The 20,440-nt window shown below is 37.1% G+C and overlaps 1 protein-coding gene across 1 annotated transcript; it reads left to right on the forward strand.

Moving 5' to 3' along the window:
* The first annotated feature begins 15,172 nt into the window (after positions 1–15,172).
* On the forward strand, positions 15,173–18,828 carry LOC146932780 (E3 ubiquitin-protein ligase SINA-like 10). The gene is made up of 2 exons (XM_085704524.1): positions 15,173–15,545; positions 17,955–18,828. The coding sequence occupies exons 1-2, from the start codon at positions 15,216–15,218 to the stop codon at positions 18,597–18,599; spliced, it is 975 nt and encodes a 324-aa protein (XP_085560650.1). The 5' UTR covers positions 15,173–15,215; the 3' UTR covers positions 18,600–18,828.
* The last annotated feature ends 1,612 nt before the right edge of the window (positions 18,829–20,440 follow it).

The raw sequence follows: 20,440 nt of genomic DNA on the forward strand, positions 1-20,440 counted from the left end.
TGTCAATGCCCCACATGGAGAAAGGCCATGGGGAAGAGATAACATTGAGGGCGTGTGGAGGCACATGAATCTTGTCAGCATAAATTTGACATTTGTGGCATCTTTTGGCATATTTGTTGCAGTCACGCTTCATAGTTATCCAGTAATAACCGGCTCTTAACAATTTCCTTGACATGGTGTGACCCGAAGCATGGGTCCCAAAAGTGCCGTCATGTACATCATGCATCAATTTCTCAGTTTCTTGTTTATCAACACATCTCAACAAGACCATGTCGTAGTTCCTCTTGTATAGGATTTCTCCATCCAGAAGGAATCTGCTAGCCCACCTTCTCAAGGTCTTTTTATCCCTGTTGGAAGCACCAGGTGGATATTCCTGATTCTGCAAGAACTGTTTGATATTATGATACCAAGGTTTTCCATTATTCGTTTCTTTATCAGCTTGATCTAGCATATTTTCAATAGTAAACACATGAGCGGGTCTATCAAGACGCTGCACTTTGATCACGAACACATCATTCCAGTGGTTCACACGAAACATGGAAGACAAAGTAGCAAGAGCATCAGCCATCTGGTTTTCGTCCCGAGGGATGTGGTGCAGCTCAACCTTTGTAAAGTATGTCAACAGACGTCTTGCATAGTCACGGTAAGGGATCAGCTTCTCATGATGAGTCTCCCATTCACCCTTTATTTGATTAATAACAAGTGCGGAATCACCATAGATGTCAAGGTGCTTAATTCTCAGATCAATGGCTTCTTCAATGCCCAAGATGCATGCTTCATATTCAGCTATGTTGTTTGTGCATTCAAAGGTTATTCGTGCAGTGAAAGGAATGTGGTGCCCCTGTGGAGTTACAATGATGGCCCCAATTCCTTTACCATAAGCGTTAACAGCACCATCAAACACCAATCCCCATTTGCTATTAGGATCTGGCCCTTCATTGATCAGTGGTTCTTCACAGTCTTTTGCTTTCAGATACATGATCTCTTTGTCAGGGAAATCAAACTTGATTGGCTGGTAATCATCAAGAGGTTGACAAGCAAGATGCTCAGCAAGGATGCTTCCTTTGATTGCTTTCTGAGCTTTGTATACAATATCATATTCAGACAACAACATTTGCCAACATGCAATCTTTCCAGTAACAGCAGGCTTTTCAAAGATGTACTTGATTGGATCCATTCGGGATATCAACCAAGTTGTATGATTCACCATATAATGACGCAGGCGTTTGGCAGCCCAAGCTAAAGCACAACAAGTCTTTTCAAGCATTGTATACCGAGTCTCACAGTCGGTGAACTTCTTGCTCAGATAGTAGATAGCATGCTCTTTCTTACCAGTCTCATCTTGCTGACCGAGAACACAGCCCACTGAATCCTCTAACACTGACAGATACATAATTAAAGGCCTTCCTTCCACTGGTGGGACAAGGATAGGTGGTTCCAACAAGTATTCTTTAATGCTATCAAAAGCTTCCTGGCATTCATCATTCCATACAACAGGCTGATTCTTTCTGAGCAGTTTGAAAATTGGTCCACAGGTAGTGGTCATGTGAGATATAAATCTTGAAATATAATTCAGACGTCCGAGGAAACCTCTGACTTGCTTTTCAGTTTGAGGGGCCGACATCTCTCTAATGGCTCGGACTTTGTCAGGGTCAACTTCGATGCCTCTTTGGCTGACAATGAAGCCTAGCAACTTTCCAGATCTTACACCAAATATACACTTGTTGGGATTCAACCGTAGCTTGTACTTTCTTAATCTTTCAAACATCTTTTTCAAATACACAACATGCTGCTCCTCATCACTTGACTTCACAATCATGTCGTCAACATATACTTCAATCTCTTTGTGAATCATATCATGGAACAGAGTGGTCATACCCCTTTGATAGGTAGCACCAGCATTTATCAAGCCAAACGGCATCACTTTATAACAGAACGTTCCCCACGGAGTGATGAAGGACGTCTTTTCTCTATCTTCATGTGACATTCGTATCTGGTTATAGCCAGAGAAACCATCCATAAAAGAGAACACTTTAGACTGAGCAGTACTGTCAACAAGCACATCAATATGAGGCAATGGGAAGTTATCTTTTGGACTGGCTTTGTTCAGATCCCTGTAATCAACGCACATTCGAACTTTCCCATCTTTACTTGGTACTGGTACAATATTGGCAATCCACTCAGGATATTCAGCTATCATGAGGAAACCCACATCAATTTGCTTTTGTACTTCAGCCTTGATCTTAAGAGCCATGTCTGGACGAGACCTTCTCAATTTCTGTTTGACAGGAGGACATTCAGGTCTTGTCGGTATCCGATGTTCCACAATCTTGGGATCTAGACCCGGCATATCTTCATAGGACCATGCAAAGACATCTGGATAATCATGGAGAAACTGAGTAATCTTCCTTTTCACTTCTGGCTCAAGTGCAGCACCAATCTTAATCTCCCGCTTGTTTTCTTTAGTACCCAGGTTGATAAGCTCAATCTCTTCCTGGTGAGGCTGAATGGCTCTTCTTTCTTGCTCAAGCAGTCGAGTAATCTCATACGGTATCTCTTCATCATCTTCCTCATCTTCAGCTTCATATACAGGGAATTCAAAATTTGGAGGAACCATAGGGTCATTGTGTTCAACGGGTTTATTATGGTTCAATCTGCATAATATGAGTGGGATGATTTTAGAAAAAATGTTTTTCATGCAGATTTTTGAAATTAATAAGAAAATAACAAATGTTTTGGTTTTTTCTGGCATTACCATTATTTCCAAGAAAAAAGGCACTAAAAAGTAAAGAACAAAGAGTCGTGAAAAAGACGACAACTTTTATTGATAACGGCAATGCCGAAACAAACATGCCCTTACAATGATATCACTTTCGCCTTGGGCAGAGTGAAAGGATTGTTATTTTGAAAACAAAGAAAAACATGAGCAACAGGACACATTACATGGAAGCATGCATGACTAAAGGAACATCAATGGCCTCCCAATTTCTCACGGTGCCTCCTGGTACAACAAATGTAGGCACATAACTACTCTCAGCAGCATCTTCAGCAATAGCATTGATAAACCCAGCACTGTAGAAAGCTCCTGTTGAAACGCCAGAGGTTGGGGAGAATCCAAGGCCCTCTTTACGCTTGTTTTCCAGAATCTGAATCACTTTGCCCCAGCCAGCAGCTTGCCCTTCTTGAACAGCTTTCTGGGCATCTTTCAATGAAGCCATAGCAGTACTAGCTCTTCGGGGTTCTGCACCCTCAACAGTTAAACCTTGAAATGACGTCCCTTCAGCGGACCCTGCTTCAACACAAGAGAAAGATGACACTTGGCTAACCAGATATGCTTCTTCACCATGTACAGTGACAAGCTTACCATTCCTCACAAACTTGAGCTTTTGATGCAAAGTAGAAGTTACTGCCCCAGCGTCGTGAATCCACGGTCTTCCAAGGGGACAACTGTAAGAAGCATTGATGTCCATGACTTGGAAAGTAATCTGAAATGTTTCAGGACCAATGGTAATTGGCAAGTCTACTTCCCCAAGAACATCTTTGCGAGATCCGTCGAAAGTCTTAACCAGATAGCTGCTTCCCCTCAGAGAAATTTCATGATGACTCAACTGTCTTAGCGTAGATTCAGGCATTACATTTAAGGATGATCCAGTGTCCACCAACACATTGGATATCATATCAGACTTGCAGTGTACTGAGATATGCAAAGCTAAATTGTGGTGTTTCCCTGCTTCGGGGAGTTCATCGTCACCAAACCCCAAGTTGTTGCAAGCAGTAATGTTACCCACTATTCCATCGAACTGATCCACAGAGACTTCATGATCCACATATGCTTGCTCTAGTACTTTCATCAACCCTTTCCTGTGAGCCTCTGAGCTCAAGAGCAGAGACAAGATGGATATCTTTGACGGAGTTTGCAACAGCTGGTCAACAACCTTATAATCGCTCTTCTTGATAAGCCTCAGAATTTCGTCCAGATTAGACTCGTCAATAGATTGGCCTGATGGGCCAGGGTTCTTGTCGATAGGAGGAGCAACTGGTGGAGTTATTGTGGCAACAGGTGTAACCACCTTCTTTTGGAACAAAGGTGGATGGACTTTCTCGCTTCTCAGAGCTGTAATTTCACCCGCAACATTATCAACTGTAGCTGGAGATACCAGAGGCACTTCTGCTCCATTCTCAATCATGGTCGCATTGTACTTGTAAGGGATTGCTTTTGTAGAGGCATAAGGCACAGGACTAGGTAATCTGATCACTAAGGGTTCAACATTCCTTGTCTGGGATGCACCTCCAGCAGGAGAATCATGGAATACTGGCACGATCACACATACATCACTGACAATCAAGTGCTTGCTATCCATCAGGTTCTGTATATCACCTTGCACCACACAGCAACCCATGGGATTTTGAAAACATTCTGAACAAGAAGCATGGTCGTGATTGAACAAGGAAGCTTGGCAAAGTTTGACATGTAGCGGTACCAAGGGAGTAGCAACATTGCGGACATCCAACATGGGAGCCTCTCTAGGAACAAGAACTCTTTCAAAAGCTTCAATCATGTTAACAGCAGCATGGTTTGGAAGTGGATTGTCAAGAACATGAGGAACACTATTTTCAAAAGTCAACCGTCCTTTTTCTATCAGGTCGTTTACAATATACTTCAGAGCATAGCAACCTTCAACATCGTGGCCTTGAGCGCCCTGATGGAATTCACATGTGAGATCCTGTCGGAACCTGGGAGGCAATGGTGTGGGCGGAGGTTTGCCTGGCCTTGTGACACAATGTCCCTTAGCAAGTAAAGTTGGGAGCAGCTCAGCATACTGCATAGGTATTGGTGGAAAATAAGTCTTAGGCCGAGGACCCTGTTGTTGCTGCTGCTGTTGTTGAACAGGAGGCTGGTGTTGTACTTGCTGAGCGATGGCATTAACGGGCACTGGTGGTTGACCCGGTGGCAGAGGATAATGCTGATAGAATGGCGGGAAGAAAGGATGTTGAGAGTACTGCATGTATTGGTAGGGTATAGGCAATTGAGCAGCATTAATAGGAGCGACAGTAGCTGAAGATTGGTTACCGGATACCATCCCTACTTCGGACTCCTTACTCTTGTGGTGGCCATTACCATACTTCTTAGGTGCACTGGCTGAGGACTCACCCTTTTCAAGAACAATGATACCCTCTCTGACAGCCTCCTCTAGACGAGTTCCCATAGTAACCATGTCGGAGAAGTTGTTTGGAGCAGAGACTATCATTCTTTCCTTATATTCCTTCTTCAGAGTTTTCAAGAATGTCTGTGTTAATTCTTCCTCATCGAGTCGAGGAGAGACACGGGCAGCTGCCCCTCTCCATCTCTGAGCATATTCACGGAAGGTTTCATCTGACTTCTGAGACAAGGACTTAAGAGAGTCCCTATTTGGCTTCAAGCGGGTATTGAACTCATAATGACTTTCAAAAGCAGCAGCAAGTTCCTCAAAAGTATGGATATTGTCTTTGCTCAAACCAGTGTACCAATCTGCCGCATCTTCTGCTAGGCTGTCCTGGAAGCAGTGTATCATTAGTGCATCATTATCTGCATAATTGGCCATCTTCCGGACGTATCGGATGACATGGCTATGTGGACAAGAAGATCCATTGTATTTGTCAAAATCTGGCACCTTGAACTTCTTAGGAATCTCAAATCGGGATACTAAGCATAGATCACGAGCCTTAGTAGAAACACCGTTCCCACAGCTAGCTTTGACCTCACGGAGTTCTCCAGCCAATTCTCTTAACTGTTGTCTCATAGCCTCCATTACAGGGTCTTGTCCGCGCGGAGTGTCAACATCAATTACCTGTTGTACAGTGTGTACAACAGGGTCGGTAACAACGGTAGTCACTTGAGGCATAGAAGTAGGTGTGGTAGCAAAAGTTGTCACAAGAATCTGTCCTTGACCAGCAAAACCAGAGATACCCGCAGCAGTATTAGGAGAATAGAAAGCTGAGAGCCCATAAGGACGCCCATTGGGCATAACAAACCGAGCATCAGACACCACAGTAGATAGTGGGATAGACGGAATTGCTTCAGTAGAAACTGGAACAGATGTGGCTGGTTGTTCTTGTGCAGCCATCATGGTGGACATAGCGTCATGAGCCTTAGCCAAGTCTTCTTTCATAGCAGCCAATTCGGCGCGGAGCTGAGCATTTTCTTCCTCAAAGTTAGCCATGATTCTTCTCTTGTGAAATCTTGTTTGATGAATTCTATCTGGTTGGTAAACCTTGCGAACACGAGCCACTTTTCAGGCTGCGGCGGACAAAACCAGGAGGCAATGAGCACGAGAGAAGTCTTTTGTGACCAATGAATGCATATGATGCATGAAATGTGTAAATGCATATGCAAAAAGACTCTTTTTATGTTATCGAAGGGTTTTAGACAAATTAGGAACTTGTAAACATTACTAAACAACAATCAACATAAACGGGAAACAAATAACCAACATATAGTTTTACAAGACGATTCCCTTTGAAATGCTAAGCCAAGGGATAGACTTTGAAATGTAAAGCAGCAATAACAGCTGGAAATAACAACAGGAAATGGAAATCCTCAAGCATAGGAAGTGGAAGCATCATCCCCGGACTCAGACTCAGACTCATAGCTGCAGTATCGTGCATAGAAGTCACGGGCACCTCTAGCCCTCTTAGAGTCTCTCATAAGCAACCTATCTTTCTCTTCAAACTCTTTTTTCAGTGTCAAGATCTCATAAGTCTTCTGCTCATCCTTTCCATCCAAAGTCATAATCAAGTTCTCAGCCTCATAGTATCTAGTCTCCCACTGATGCTTCTCCCGACTCTCCATAGCTAGATGCTCCTGATACATCTCCTGGGTAGGTGGGAGTAGAGGCAAAGGCATGGTAGGAATAGATGCAGACACATATCTCATGGAGGGGTAAGACATACCAATCTCCTCGGCTTGGTTTATCACCCACTGTGTATAGGCCTCATGAGCAATACTAGACCTTACACCCATATGTTTTACCTCTTTCTTCCGAAGTTTAGACCAAGCTTCCATGAAATCTTCTCTTATTCCTGTGGGAGCATTGGAATAGTGGAAGAAGTAAGGAGATGTAGCAAGATTGATGGGTTTTTCTTTCATCGGGAAACCAAATTGTCGCAAGGCGAGCTCCGGGTTATAGTTGATTCCACCCCGGGTACCAAGAAGAGGTACATTAAGAAACTTCCCACCACCAAGGATAATTTCTTTGACTCTAGCTGCTGGAGTAAGCCAAACTACTTCATTAGGAGTGAGAGCCATGATCTGCTGTGAAATAGTCCAATTCCCTGGATTATCATGGAAAGACTTTGGAAGGTGCAAAATAAACCACCTATAGAGGAGAGGTACACAGCAGAGAATATATCCACGACCCTTGCCGGATCGATCATGAATAGCATGGTATGTGTCAGCTAGTAAAGTAGGAACCGGATTCTTGGAGCAGAAGATCACAATAGCATTCATATCCATGAAGTCATCAAGGTGTGGAAAGAGAATAAACCCATAGATGAGTAGTGCAAGAATAGCCTCAAGAGTGTCTTGACAAGTGGTTTTGAGATTGGCTTTCTCAAGTAAATACTTTGAAGTGAACCCTCGGATGTGAGCCTTAGTGACAAGTTTCTTGGAAACATCAGTGGTCTTGAGATAGAGATCTTTAGCAATAGTCAATGGGGTGGGAGCATTCTCAAGTCCCGCAAAAGGTGTCCCTTTGGCTATGGGTAAGCCGATCAAGGAAGAATAAGCCTCTAGGGTAGGCATCAGCTGAAAGTCGGGAAAAGTGAAGCACCGATAGTCCCGATCATAGAATTGCACTAGAGTGTGCACAAGATTCTCATCCACATTAGTCTGGAGAAGAGTAAGTAAGGCCCTGTAACGATGTCGAAAACCAGTCGGATCCTCGATCTTGAGTGCCAAATCTCTCAAACTAGCCAAATCCACTTCCTTGAACTTGTAGGACTTCGTCTTCCCCATCCCTACAATGTTTACAAATTTGATTTGTCTAAACCCTTCGATAAATGCATGGAAAAAAGTTTATGCATGTATGCATGAATGCATGATTATGTTCGAGTACGGAGAAAACATGGTGGGTTGAAATTCAAAGTCAAGGAGTCATGGGTGGACACGGTGTCCGGTGAATCTAGGGCTTTAGGAGATAGTAACCGGGTTCTAAGAAGGTTCCCAAGTCGCAACCTCTCCAACGTATATCATGGTGTCACGAGACGACACTCGCTCCATGATTATACGTAAGAAGGTCTAACTTGAGTGTAGTATCGCGTGACGACTAAAACTCGAGACAACACTCGGTTTAGCCTCCGCACTACATCCTAGAAGATGGCCATGGATGGGTTTGGTTATCTACGGTTCATAGCGTCATAGAACAATTAGAAGTAAAGTGCCTAAACGCGACAACACGCGCCGACAACATCACCCCCAAAATGCCTTAGCTATGTGGGATTGATCGCATAACCCAATACACGAGGCAACCCTCGGAATCAATTGTCGATTATATCCCTCCTAAATCCTAAGTTCACTCAGCCCGGGTGTAGGACTTTTGATATTCTCACCCCACACGTTTGCAAGAATTTAAACATTTATTCACATAAGAAAACAAAAAGAAGCAAGTAAAACGAAAGCGCAAGCATGGAAATAAAGACTAGGCGTAACTCTCGAATCTCCCCAGTGAAGTCGCCAGCTGTTTTATCTTGGTTTTCGGGTGTCAAACATTGATTAAGTTTGAACCTTTTTAACCTTTGATCTCATTTTTTCTTGGGAAGGGAAAAAATAAGCAAAACCCTTGAGAATCGAGGTCCGGGAGTTGTTTTCGCTACGGGAAGGTGTTAGGCACCCATAACGACTATAGTATCCTATAGGAACCGTCTTTACTTTCTACGCGCGCGCTTTATTTTTAAATGCTATTTGAAAGTGATATTTACACCTAAGAATTTACTAAGTGAAGAATTGGAGGGAGAAGAAAGTGTTTGAATTTTTATTTTATTTGAATTGAAGGAATATTGGTTCCTTGCCTACGTACCCGATTAAGGGATCAAATCCACCGTAGTTCTCTTCCAAAAAATGTTTTTGTTTTTGTTGGTTGATTTTAAGTTTGAAAATGGGATTTTGAAGAATAAGAGAGAGAGGCCTCAAGGGCATAAGATTGTGAAATTGTGAGGTTGAATTAGTTATTTTGCAAAAGAAAGTCAAAGTATGATTAAAATTCATTAAGATTTTATTTAAGAAAAGAAAGGGAAAATCAATGGGAATTTGGATCCCAAAGTTTATTAGGAAATTATTTGAGTGATGTTGTTCATGTTTTTTGGAAAAAAGGATTTTTCATCTAAGTTTTATAGTTCCTAATCATACATCTAAACATACATTCCCTAAACATACATCTAAGGCATGCATACCCTAAACATACATCTAAAGTATCTATGTGATGTGTGTGCATGTGTCGGTGCTTGTGTCGGTGTACATCATTAGAGTCCATTGTCTTTTACATCATGCCCTATTTACATGCTATGGTCTTGCAAGAATTTAAAAGCATAAGAAAAATATTACAAAATCCCTAAGTTTTTACATACTAAATCTTGGCATGAGGATTTAAATGGCAAGGAGTAAAATGGAGATGAGATGCTTATGAGACGTATGAAACATGAAACAAAAGAGGTTAGTAGCATATGATAATATCAAGAAAAATAAAGAAAGTAAGATATCATAACAAAAGCATAGAAATTAATCACAAAACAAAGCCAAAGTGATGCAAAACATAACTAAAATTCAACCACAAAAATGCAAGAATCATATGACTTATAATCCTCACAATTCAACACATTTTTCAAAGGCATAAACTCAGGTTTTAGAATGAGAATCAAGACAACATGATGAACTTGACATTTTTAGAGTGATTTTAGACATATTTGCATTATTTATTTACAAACATAACTTGCAAACCAAGCAATTAAGCAAAATTCACACACTTGCACCAAAAGCTCATACAAACAGTAGTCAAAGCTTCACAAGATCCTATGATATAGATCACAAACATTTATCAAGGAATTGGATCTAGAATCAAGCAATTTTCACAAGTTTTTAATACAAAACATCACAAAATAGCAAGAAAATCATCACATTATTTTTTATCAATTTTTAATATGCAAAATCATCACAAAAATACCACAAAATTAACAAGAAATATACATGAAAATTTTTAGAATTTTTTAAAGGATTTTTAGACTCAAGAACATGCAAAACTTCACAAATTTTAACAAAAATAGTAAAGAATTAGCAAGAAACACCACACATACTTTCCCTCAGGTTTTTACACATAAAAACATCACAAAAATGTTAAGAAAATGGTTGAGAACATATAGAAATTTTTTAGGAATTTTTAGGCGTGAAAACAACGTACAGAGGGGGTGTAAACAGTCAAGAAATAGTTAAACAGCACAAAAAGGGGGGGTGCGAGTAGCAACAAAACGCAGCAACAGGGAAAAAGCAGTTATGGGCCGTGATGCTTGACGAAGCTTTGAATGGCTCCGGATTCTTCCTATGTATTCGGATTAGGTGCTGTTTTTCTTCTCCCTTTGCTTCGATTGTATTCCTTTCCTTCGTCCGATTCCGGTTCGTCGTTGTTGAATTCGGTCACAATGGAATTAATTGAAGATTGTTGTTCATGGATGTGATTTTTGTGGAATTGAAGGTTTGTATTGATGAATATTTTGGATGAATCCTTGAATTTGGTAATGGATTTGTGGAGGTTTGAGGTTAATTGTGGTGGTTGTAGTTTGTTAGAGATGAAGGTTGTGGTGATTGAAGTTTGTTAGAGATGAAGATTGTGGTGGTTATGGAGGTTTTGTGGTGAATTTTAATGATGGATGTTGTTGATGATGATGATGGAGGAAGGAGATTGTGGTGGTTAGAGAGAGGTTAAAGATGAAGTTGTGGTGGTAGAAGTTAGTTAGGGTGGTTAGAGGTGGTGGAAAGAGTTTGTTATGGAGGTTAGAGGTGGTGGAAAAAGTTGGTTATGGTGGTGATGGAGGTTGTTGCGATTTGGAGAAGAAAGAGGGAAAAGAAAATTGATTTTTGTGATTTTTGTGTATTTGTGAAAAATGATTAGTGTGTTGACTCTTTGACCATGGGACCCATTATATAGGTGATGTGTGAATGCTTGGACCAATAGGAGTAGGACATGTGGCGTAACTAACTTCTTGGACAAAAAATGAACTAAAATGCAATTTTAACAACTTGAGGACTAAAATGCAAAATTAACTAAAGTTGCATAAAAAAGTAATTTGAAAATTAACGTAAAGTGAAACGATTAAAAATAACAAAATGGACTAAAATGAACCAATTACTGAAATGAAGTACTTCAAAGTAACCTTTCTCCGTCAAAATTTCGTGTGAAATGACCAAAATGCCCTTAGGGACTAAAATGACTCAAATGCAATTTTTAAAACAGTTTTTTAACAGGGAAATAAAGCAAGAATTTATACAGGCAAATTAAAAGACTCAGAGACAATTTTTAGGGATCAAAAAGAGTTTTAACACTGGAAATGACTAAAATGCCCCTAGGGGCTAAACTGACTCAAAATGACTTTAAACGTAATTTTTGAAATGGATTTTGACATGAGATTGAAACAAGGACTGATACAAATCAAATGAAATGACACAAACAATTTTCAAGGACTAAAATGAATTTGAATGCAGGAAATGACTAAAATACCCTTTTTCATGAATTTTGCAAATAATATTGAAATAAGATGCAGAGGAATATGCAATTGATCAGAGACAATTCAAATGACTTGAAATGCAAGAAAAATGTTTTTGGATGACTTGAAATGCAAAGAATCATAGACAAATACACAGTTGAAGAGATTTTCAGACATAGACAGTAGAAATATGCAAATACAGCAGAGTAAAATATCAGAGTAAACAGTAACAAATAGGCAATCTTTCAAAGGTCCAAAGACACATATCAGAGATAGAAAACATCTTGAGGAAATATTTTTAGGTCCAAAATTAGGGTATAACAGATTGTAAGGTTGAAATCTAAAGATAAATAGCATTCGGATGCGCGCCTAACGAATTCTGATATAATTATTAAGATATGTAGCCCAAGTGGGAGATTGTTGGAATATTTTATTATTTATTATATTCCAATATCATTATGTGGGCAAATATCATAACAATAATTATATTAGCTATTTATCAATTGTGAGCCTTAGTTGATTAGTGATCAAATTAAGTAATAAGGCTATTAGATTTCTAATTGGATAATTAATTAAATATTTAATTAGTTGATATGGACTCAATGAGTGGATGCCCGGATGACCCATTAACGGAATAATGGGAAACCCTAATGGCCATCCAATATAAAAGAGGCTATGGTCCCCAATTCACCGTACACGGCAAACTCTCTTTTCTCCCCATCTGAAGAGAACTTGAGGCATAAAGGTACCGGTTGAGGAAGAACCAAATTAGCCGTCACTAACCCTTTGCTGTGTGTTTTAGATTATCACCTCCTCTCTTGGTTTACGGTTGATGTTGAAAGAGGGTTGCTATGAAAGCTTTATCCAGGTATTCCTAATACCCTAATTCTTAATATCCTTGATAAATCAAACATGTCGTAGATCCGATCATAATCATGTTCAATGTTTTGTTTGCTTCCGCTATTGATTCATAATTGTTGAACATGTTTTATGAATTCTGTTTTTATTAAGACCTAAATTTCCAACAGTCACTAATTAAACACTCTTGAAACCGAAAAAATTCTCAAGCCAGGTATTTACACAAATCGTAAGACTTTGTTCTAGGACTTTGTTTATCGAAAATGCTAATAAGTGCTTTTTAGGCATTTGATAAAAGGTTTAATATATAAATTTTAGGGTTAATTATGTTTAAGGTCCCAACAAATAAGCGAGCTTCCAACATTGGTCCCTATTTAAATTTTATTAAATTTTTCATCCCCAACGTTTTTTTCCGTTCGTAAGTTTGGTCCTTGCCGTCAAACTATGCTGACTAGGCTAACAGAATGTTGACTCAGACATGCCACATGGACATTTCAAGTGACATGGCTGCCATGTGGTAAATGACTTCATATGTTTTTGGTCCCTATAAAATTGGGACCTTTTAAGTTTAGTCCTTACTTAATTTTAATAGTGCTTTTAGTCCATATAAAAAAATTATGCACTTAGTTTTAGTCCCTACTATATCTAAATTTGTTTAATTATGTTTAAACTTTTAAGATTTTGAACAATTTTTTGCACAAGTGTTAAGAACATCACGAAAAGTTTATCTGCAAAAAATTATCTCAGAATTTTATTTCTGCGTCCAGATTTTTGTTACTTTTATTTTGAACTTTTGTCTTTTAAAAAAATTCATATTTAATTTATTTCATATTAAAAAATTCTAAATTTAGTAAATGAGCTGTTTGTAATGTTCTAAACTTGTATAAAAAAATCATTGAAAAATTTAATAGCAAACGCTCTCACTCTTTGTTTCCCGATCCGAACCTTGAAAATCGACTGGTTTCGCTTCTCTCTCGAAAAGGTTGTTGCTGAATTTTTCAATAGTGAAGATTGTTGAGTTTTTGTATGTTGAAGTTGACGTGAGATTAAGTTGTTGAAATTGATGTCTTAGATGAATTTGCAAGCGAAGGTTAGAAGAGCGTCACCGGCATGAACGAGGTGGTGAAAAGCGTAGGAGGAAAGAGTTTGGATTTTTCACCACCTCGTTCACGCCGACGACGCTCTTCTAAAAACTCTTAAATTTTTCAATGATTTTTTTGATACAAGTTTAGAACATTACAAATGGTTCGTTTACTAAAATTTAGAATTTTTTAACATGAAATAAATTAAATATGAATTTTTTTAAAAGACAAAAGTTCAAAATAAAAGTAACAAAAATCCGGACGCATAAATAAAATTTTGAGATAATTTTTTGCAGATAAACTTTTCGTGATGTTCTTAACACTTGTGCAAAAAATTGTTCAAAATCTAAAAAGTTTAAACATAATTAAACAAATTTAGATATAGTAGGGACTAAAACTAAGTGCATAATTTTTTATATGGACTAAAAGCACTATTAAAATTAAGTAAGGACTAAACTTAAAAGGTCCCAATTTTATAGGGACCAAAAACATATGAAATCATTTACCACATGGCAGCCATGTCACTTGAAATGTCCATGTGGCATGTCTGAGTCAGCATTCTGTTAGCCTAGTCAGCATAGTTTGACGGCAAGGACCAAACTTACAAACGGAAAAAAACGTTGGGGATGAAAAATTTAATAAAATTTAAATAGGGACCAATGTTGGAAGCTCGCTTATTTGTAGGGACCTTAAACTTAATTAACCCTAAATTTTATTTTAAAAATTATATATTCAATACAATGTACAATTTTTTTTTATCAGGATCAACTCAATGTATTTGTAGACCTAAAACAAATTTTACATTAAGACCTTTTAAGTGTGTTGACAGAGAAACATAAAAATTAAAAACATTAAATGTGTAAGTTTATTGGAGGCATGTCGAACATCAAATATGGATATCGCCTGTGGTTAGAGTTTGGATATTGATTCATTGGATCGTGAAAGTCTAACTCCTTCTATTTGACTCAATCACATTAGTGCAAGAACATTTCAAAATAAAAATTTAGTTTAATTAATAATGGGGCATGTTAGCCAGTTCCCCCGGGGCACTGGTTAAGGAAGCCAAAAGTAGAAATTTTATGTCAAAAAGAACACTTTTTAAGCTTTTAATACAACGACAACATAATTTTCAATGCAAGATACTACTATATTTAACTCCTTAACCAATGCCCCGGAGGCACTGGTTAACATTTCCCATTAATAATATATGTTTGAAAATAATCTTTAATATAAACATTACTTGTGAATTCAGGTCCCCTTGTTTTAGTGATAGTTCCCTTAGACAGACTTTTTTTTACTATGTTTTAGATATGAATTGGAGTTTCCTAAAAAAATAAAAATAAATAAAATATGAATTGGGGTCAATGACATTATTCTTACAAAAATAATCAATAGTACTACATGGAATTAATGAAGTAGTGCTAAAAGTACATACATAGGTAAATTTATCACATCAAAACCAGCAGCATCTTTTTTATGTTAAAATTAAAACCATAGCAGTTTTTATCGAAATAATAAATATTTGATACCTACGAGAAACGACCGCCGATGGTGACATTTTCCGTTGGTGGCTGCGACGACGGTGAAGGACCTAGCAACCCAAATCAGAAGCGTCGAAGGGTTGACACCGGCGAAGAAGTTGCAGCAGCATCAACTACAAGAGAAGAGGAAGAAAATCAACAACCTCAAGAAGGGTTTGAAATGGAAAATCCCCCAATTGGAACCCTAGAAAATGATGCAAATGAAGGAAATTCGATTGGTTCCAACGCGGGACAACAGAATAATGATCTGAGTAAGAAGATATCTGCTATCATTTCTGATCCTGATGTTCTTGATTGCTTCATTTGCTCTGAACCGTTGGCAGTTCCTATTTATCAGGTCAGTTTCTCTTCTGGGTATTCTGTTTTGACTATAAAGTTTGAATTTTTTGGTTGTGATTGTTTTTTTTTTTTTTTGTATGAATTTTGGTTGTTATTTGATTTGTGATGGAAGATTTAGATTAAGAAGCTTGAAAATTGAGTTGGGTTTTTGCTGTTTTGAAATTTGGAACCATAAAAAAGTGGTTTTTAGCTGTAATGATTTAGGTTAGTGCTTTTATTGTGTGAGTTGAAATTTGGGTGAAGAAGTTTCCTTTTAAAAAGGAATTGAGAAATTTCACATCCATAGTAAGTCAATTGTAATCAGCTCTAGCGGATTGATGAATTCCACCGATGTATGTAATACATAACCAATCCACAAATCCAAACCCAGTGTCTTGAGATTCGAGGATAAATTGTAATGTCAGGTTTACTTGTGTGATTTTACTGTAAAAAGTTCATTGGATGTGGGTTTTGTGTGGTGTTTTGTACTCCCCTTTTAAAGGCCATGGTTTAGGCGTGGCTGAATAATTACACAGTTGAGTCCAAAACACCACATACACCCCCCATCCAGTCAACTTTTTACTGTTATATCAATGTGGAAGGATGTACCATCCAATGTGGGTCTGTGTGGTGTTTTGGACTCCCCTTAATGTAATGAACTTAATTAAGTTGTTATACTTATGCCTGAAATGTGGCTGAGAGAGGGTCGATTTGTTGGCATAGGGACACATTTCTTTTTTGTATTTTGAGGGTTCAAAAGGAACAGTTTTGCAGAATATAAACATTGAATTCAAAGTTCTGTTAGTAAGTGTTAGAACTAAGGATTTGAAGTTGAAGATGTGATGCATTGACTGCTCTTTCCTATTACTTATGAAGGATGTGAACTTATTGGATGACATATTGACATTAATTTGAGAAAAAACTTAAGACTCAAGGAAGTCATAAAATTCTATTTGCTTAAGATTTGATTAGATTTATCCTTTATTTGTTTTGAATCTGAGTTTCCAATTATGCTAGTGTATTTGCTTATTTATTTATTTCCTGATTATGACGATGTAATAGTTTGTGAATCTAAACTCAATTGCTACATAGATCCGATACTATTTTCTGAGTTGGAAAGGTTCTAGATGCATACTGCTATTTCTTAGCACTATTGTTTTTTTAATATATTCACCTACATCTACAAATATGTATAGAAAGACGGGTTTGTTGGAAAGGTTCTAGATGCATACTGCTATTTCTTAGCACTATTGTTTTTTTTAATATATTCACCTACATCTGCAAACATGGCCTTCTATACATATTTGTTTTGAATCGTTTACCTACATCTGTAGTCTTCATTGTTACAATTGAATGAATTTATATGGCAGTCTTGCACCTCAAATATAACCAAAATACAAAATTCACTTTTTCATGGAGGGTATAGGTAAACGATTTAGGGTCTCATAGCCATATAGCTGATGTTCTGTGATAAAGGGCCCGTTTGTTTAAGATTTTTTTCAAAAAAAAATCTATTTTTCTTCCTTAAAAAAATCACTTTTTTCATTTTTAAGTGTTTGTTTAGGATTTTTAGAAAATTCATTTTATCAAAAAAATCTATTTTGATCCTAAAATGAAAAGCTATTAGGAGAAGCTTTTCTCAAAATCTATTTTTTTTCAACAAGAAGGAGGTAACACATGTACAAGTTAAAACTCTTTTTTTTTTTTTTTAAAAAATGGATTTTTATGGATAGTAGGCAAACAAAAATAACTTCAGATTTTTTTTTTTTAAATCTCTAAAAACAATCTCTAGATTCTTTTAACATAAAATCTATTTTTTTTAAAGTTGAAACAAACGCACCCAAATTCTTAAAGACTTGATGACATGTAATTATAAAGGAAAACAGTCTTAATTGCTAGATGTTTCTTCTGAATAAGCTGTTTTTTGCTGATGTGTGACTGTGGATGAATTCGTTGTGAAGATGATTTTTTATATTCAAAACTTACTAAAATTTCTACTTTATGCATTCCTCGTGCTCAGAGTTGATGATCACATGGCTTGTTGTTTGTTTTAATATTTAAATTTGAATTGATGTTGGCTTCTGAAGTACAATAATATGATGGTGAGTTCACATTATGATTCATATGTCAATTTTTCAAAAAAAAAAAAAGATAGAATGTCATTGTTCATTGAAAATATTGTGGTTACTGTAATTTAAAGGTAATCAATAAGAGAAGGGGGAGTTTACCCCCTCCCTTCCCTTCAAAAGAAAAGGAAGGAGCTCTATTTGATTATTTGCCACTTTTATTGTATGTTCCTTTGGTTTTCTATCTGGCTACTTCAACATGCAAGCCTTTCAAAGGTACTTTTTTTTATTGTTTGGTTTGATGTCCCATGTAATGAGAGATCTAATTTGATAACTTTCTTTGTGATTAAATGACAATTCAGTGTGAGAATGGGCATATTGCTTGCTCTAAATGTTGTGGCGAACTTCGGAACAAATGTCCTATGTGTTCAATGCCCATTGGGTACAATCGTTGTCGGGCTGTGGAGAAGTTGCTGGAATCTATTAAAATATCATGCCCAAATGCAAAATATGGCTGCAAAGATATGTTTAGTTGCAGTATGAAAAGTAGCCACGAGAAGGAATGCATATATATACCATGTAAATGCCCACATACAGGCTGCGGTTTTCTTGCCTCATCCAAGGAGTTAGCTCTCCACTTCAGCCATAGACATGTAGGCTTTGGAATACAGTTTACCTATGACAAATTTATTTCTGTCTCCTTAAACACCCGACAGAAACAAATCGTTCTTCTAGATCAAAATGACGCAAGATTGTTTATTGTTCACAACCACATTGTTCAACACGGAAATATGGTCCATATTAGTTGCATGGGCCCCAAAGCAATTACAGATACTCATTATGATGTCTTGGCTAGGTCTCAAGGGAGCACATTAATATTGCAATCTTCTATGAAGACCATTCAAGACAATAATGGTGATGCTCCTACAGCTGGGTTTCTTGTGATACCTTCAGATCATTTTGGTTTTGGACAACTCAAATTGGATATTCGTATAAAGTCTCACTAAACCTTCATTAAAGATTGAAGCAGTCTACAACTTAGTTGATTGCTATATGTATTTACTTCATTTAGGATTTTATCATATTGAACAATTTACTCCATGTGGGCATAATTGAATTTGACTGTTCTCAAGAAAGGTGCCTTCATGAGTAGGAGACTGAAAAATGCTTTTGTTAATGTATGGGATTATGGTTTCAAAATTATCTTATAAATATGTTGTATGTTAAAAATTTAAACTTGTTGGAGCCTCGGTGACAATTAGTTTAGTTTATTTATGTGCTTTTTTATATACGTATCCTGTTAAAAACAGAACAATGGTTGGTTACAAAGTGTTTCTGCAGTCATATTGCAAGGAGTTATGCAGGAGTCATATTGTAAGGAGTTACGATATGTAAATGATTGTTATTTTTTTGTTTTGTTGAAAATAATGATTTTTTTTTTCTTCTAATTAGTGTCACATATTCTAGAAATATGTAAATTTATATCATATATTTAGTATAAAACTATAGTAATGGACATTGCCATTTATTTTAGGAAATGAAAAGGAACACAACTTCCTCTAAAATATAGCAATTGTTGCCTCGAATGTATTTGTGTGGCAACAATTTTTTTTAGGTATAGACACACACATATACACTTAAATTAAATTTGAAACATGAGTGATATGAATTAGAAGTGACCCTTTCACACTTAAGAATTAAAATAGTGTCACAATTTCATTTCAAACATTGCTAACTTACTCAATATTTCATGTCACAATTTCACTTAAGAAGTAACCCTCTGTCCAAATATTGCTAACTTACTCGATATTTTTTTTAGAGGTATTCGATATTTTTATGAGTGATATATACGTATAGACACACACACATATACACTTAAATTAAATTTGAAACCTGAGAATTAGATTCCTAAGAAATAGGACGGAGAGTTCTTCATCACAACGATAGCTTGTGTTGGAGGGTGCGGCTCCTCCGAGACCGCGGTTCATCTTCTTTTTGGTTGCAACATCTTTGGAAGCGAGTGGCACCTTATCTACTAGTGGTTCGGCATCTCTTTTACTACACCAGACTTGGTTCGTGATCATCTTCATCAGTTTGGTCACATGGCGGGGTTACTGCGATTAACACATTCTTTTCTGAAAATAATCTTGGTTGCTTCTGTCTGAGTTATTTAGAAGGAAAGGAACAATATAATTTTTAAGCAGAAGGCTTTGGATTCGGTTCACTTAGCAGACAAGGTCAAATTTATGTCTTTCTTATGGCTAAAGGTCAATATGCACACCTTCGCTTTCAGTTATTATGATTGGTGGCGGCACCCTTTACATTGTATATATGGGTGTTATGGTGTAATCTTCTTTTTTGTTATTATTTTTATGGCAGCAGAGACTTAACATTGTAATGTGTTGAGTGGTTCTCTTAACATTGTAATATTCCATTTTAGAGAAATTCTTACATGAATTATTACTTAAGAGATCATTCTTACACCCAACCAATTAAAATCAAACATCTCATTAAAATAATAAAAATAATTAATATCATAATTTTTTCTCATTATTTTTAATATTTCTCTCTCATTTTTCCACTTTCTTTAACCAACAAAAACCACCCACCACCATTTATTGTTTCCATTTCCTTAATTAAAATCATATTTTTTTAAAGTTAATAACATGTGTCATATTTTTATTGGTGGTGTAAGAATAATCTCTTAGGGTGCGTTTGGTTTAGAAGAGAAGTTGTGAAGAGAGAAATAGGTGAGAGAGAGTTTGAGAAGAGAGAAGTATGTGAGAAATACAGTAGATTTGATGTATTGTTTGGTATAAGAGAGAGATGAGAGAAATAGAAGAGAGAG

This window comes from Medicago sativa, chromosome 4 (assembly GCF_051527215.1).
Source record: "Medicago sativa cultivar Bolivia chromosome 4, Bolivia_mono, whole genome shotgun sequence".
NCBI classification, from domain to species: Eukaryota; Viridiplantae; Streptophyta; class Magnoliopsida; order Fabales; family Fabaceae; genus Medicago; species Medicago sativa.

Coding starts and splice junctions, on each gene's coding strand:
- LOC146932780 (XM_085704524.1), top strand. CDS start 15,216: ATGGTGACATTTTCCGTTGGTGGCTGCGACGACGGTGAAGGACCTAGC. Junction 15,546..17,954: donor TGGCAGTTCCTATTTATCAG/GTCAGTTTCTCT, acceptor ATGACAATTCAG/TGTGAGAATGGGCATATTGC.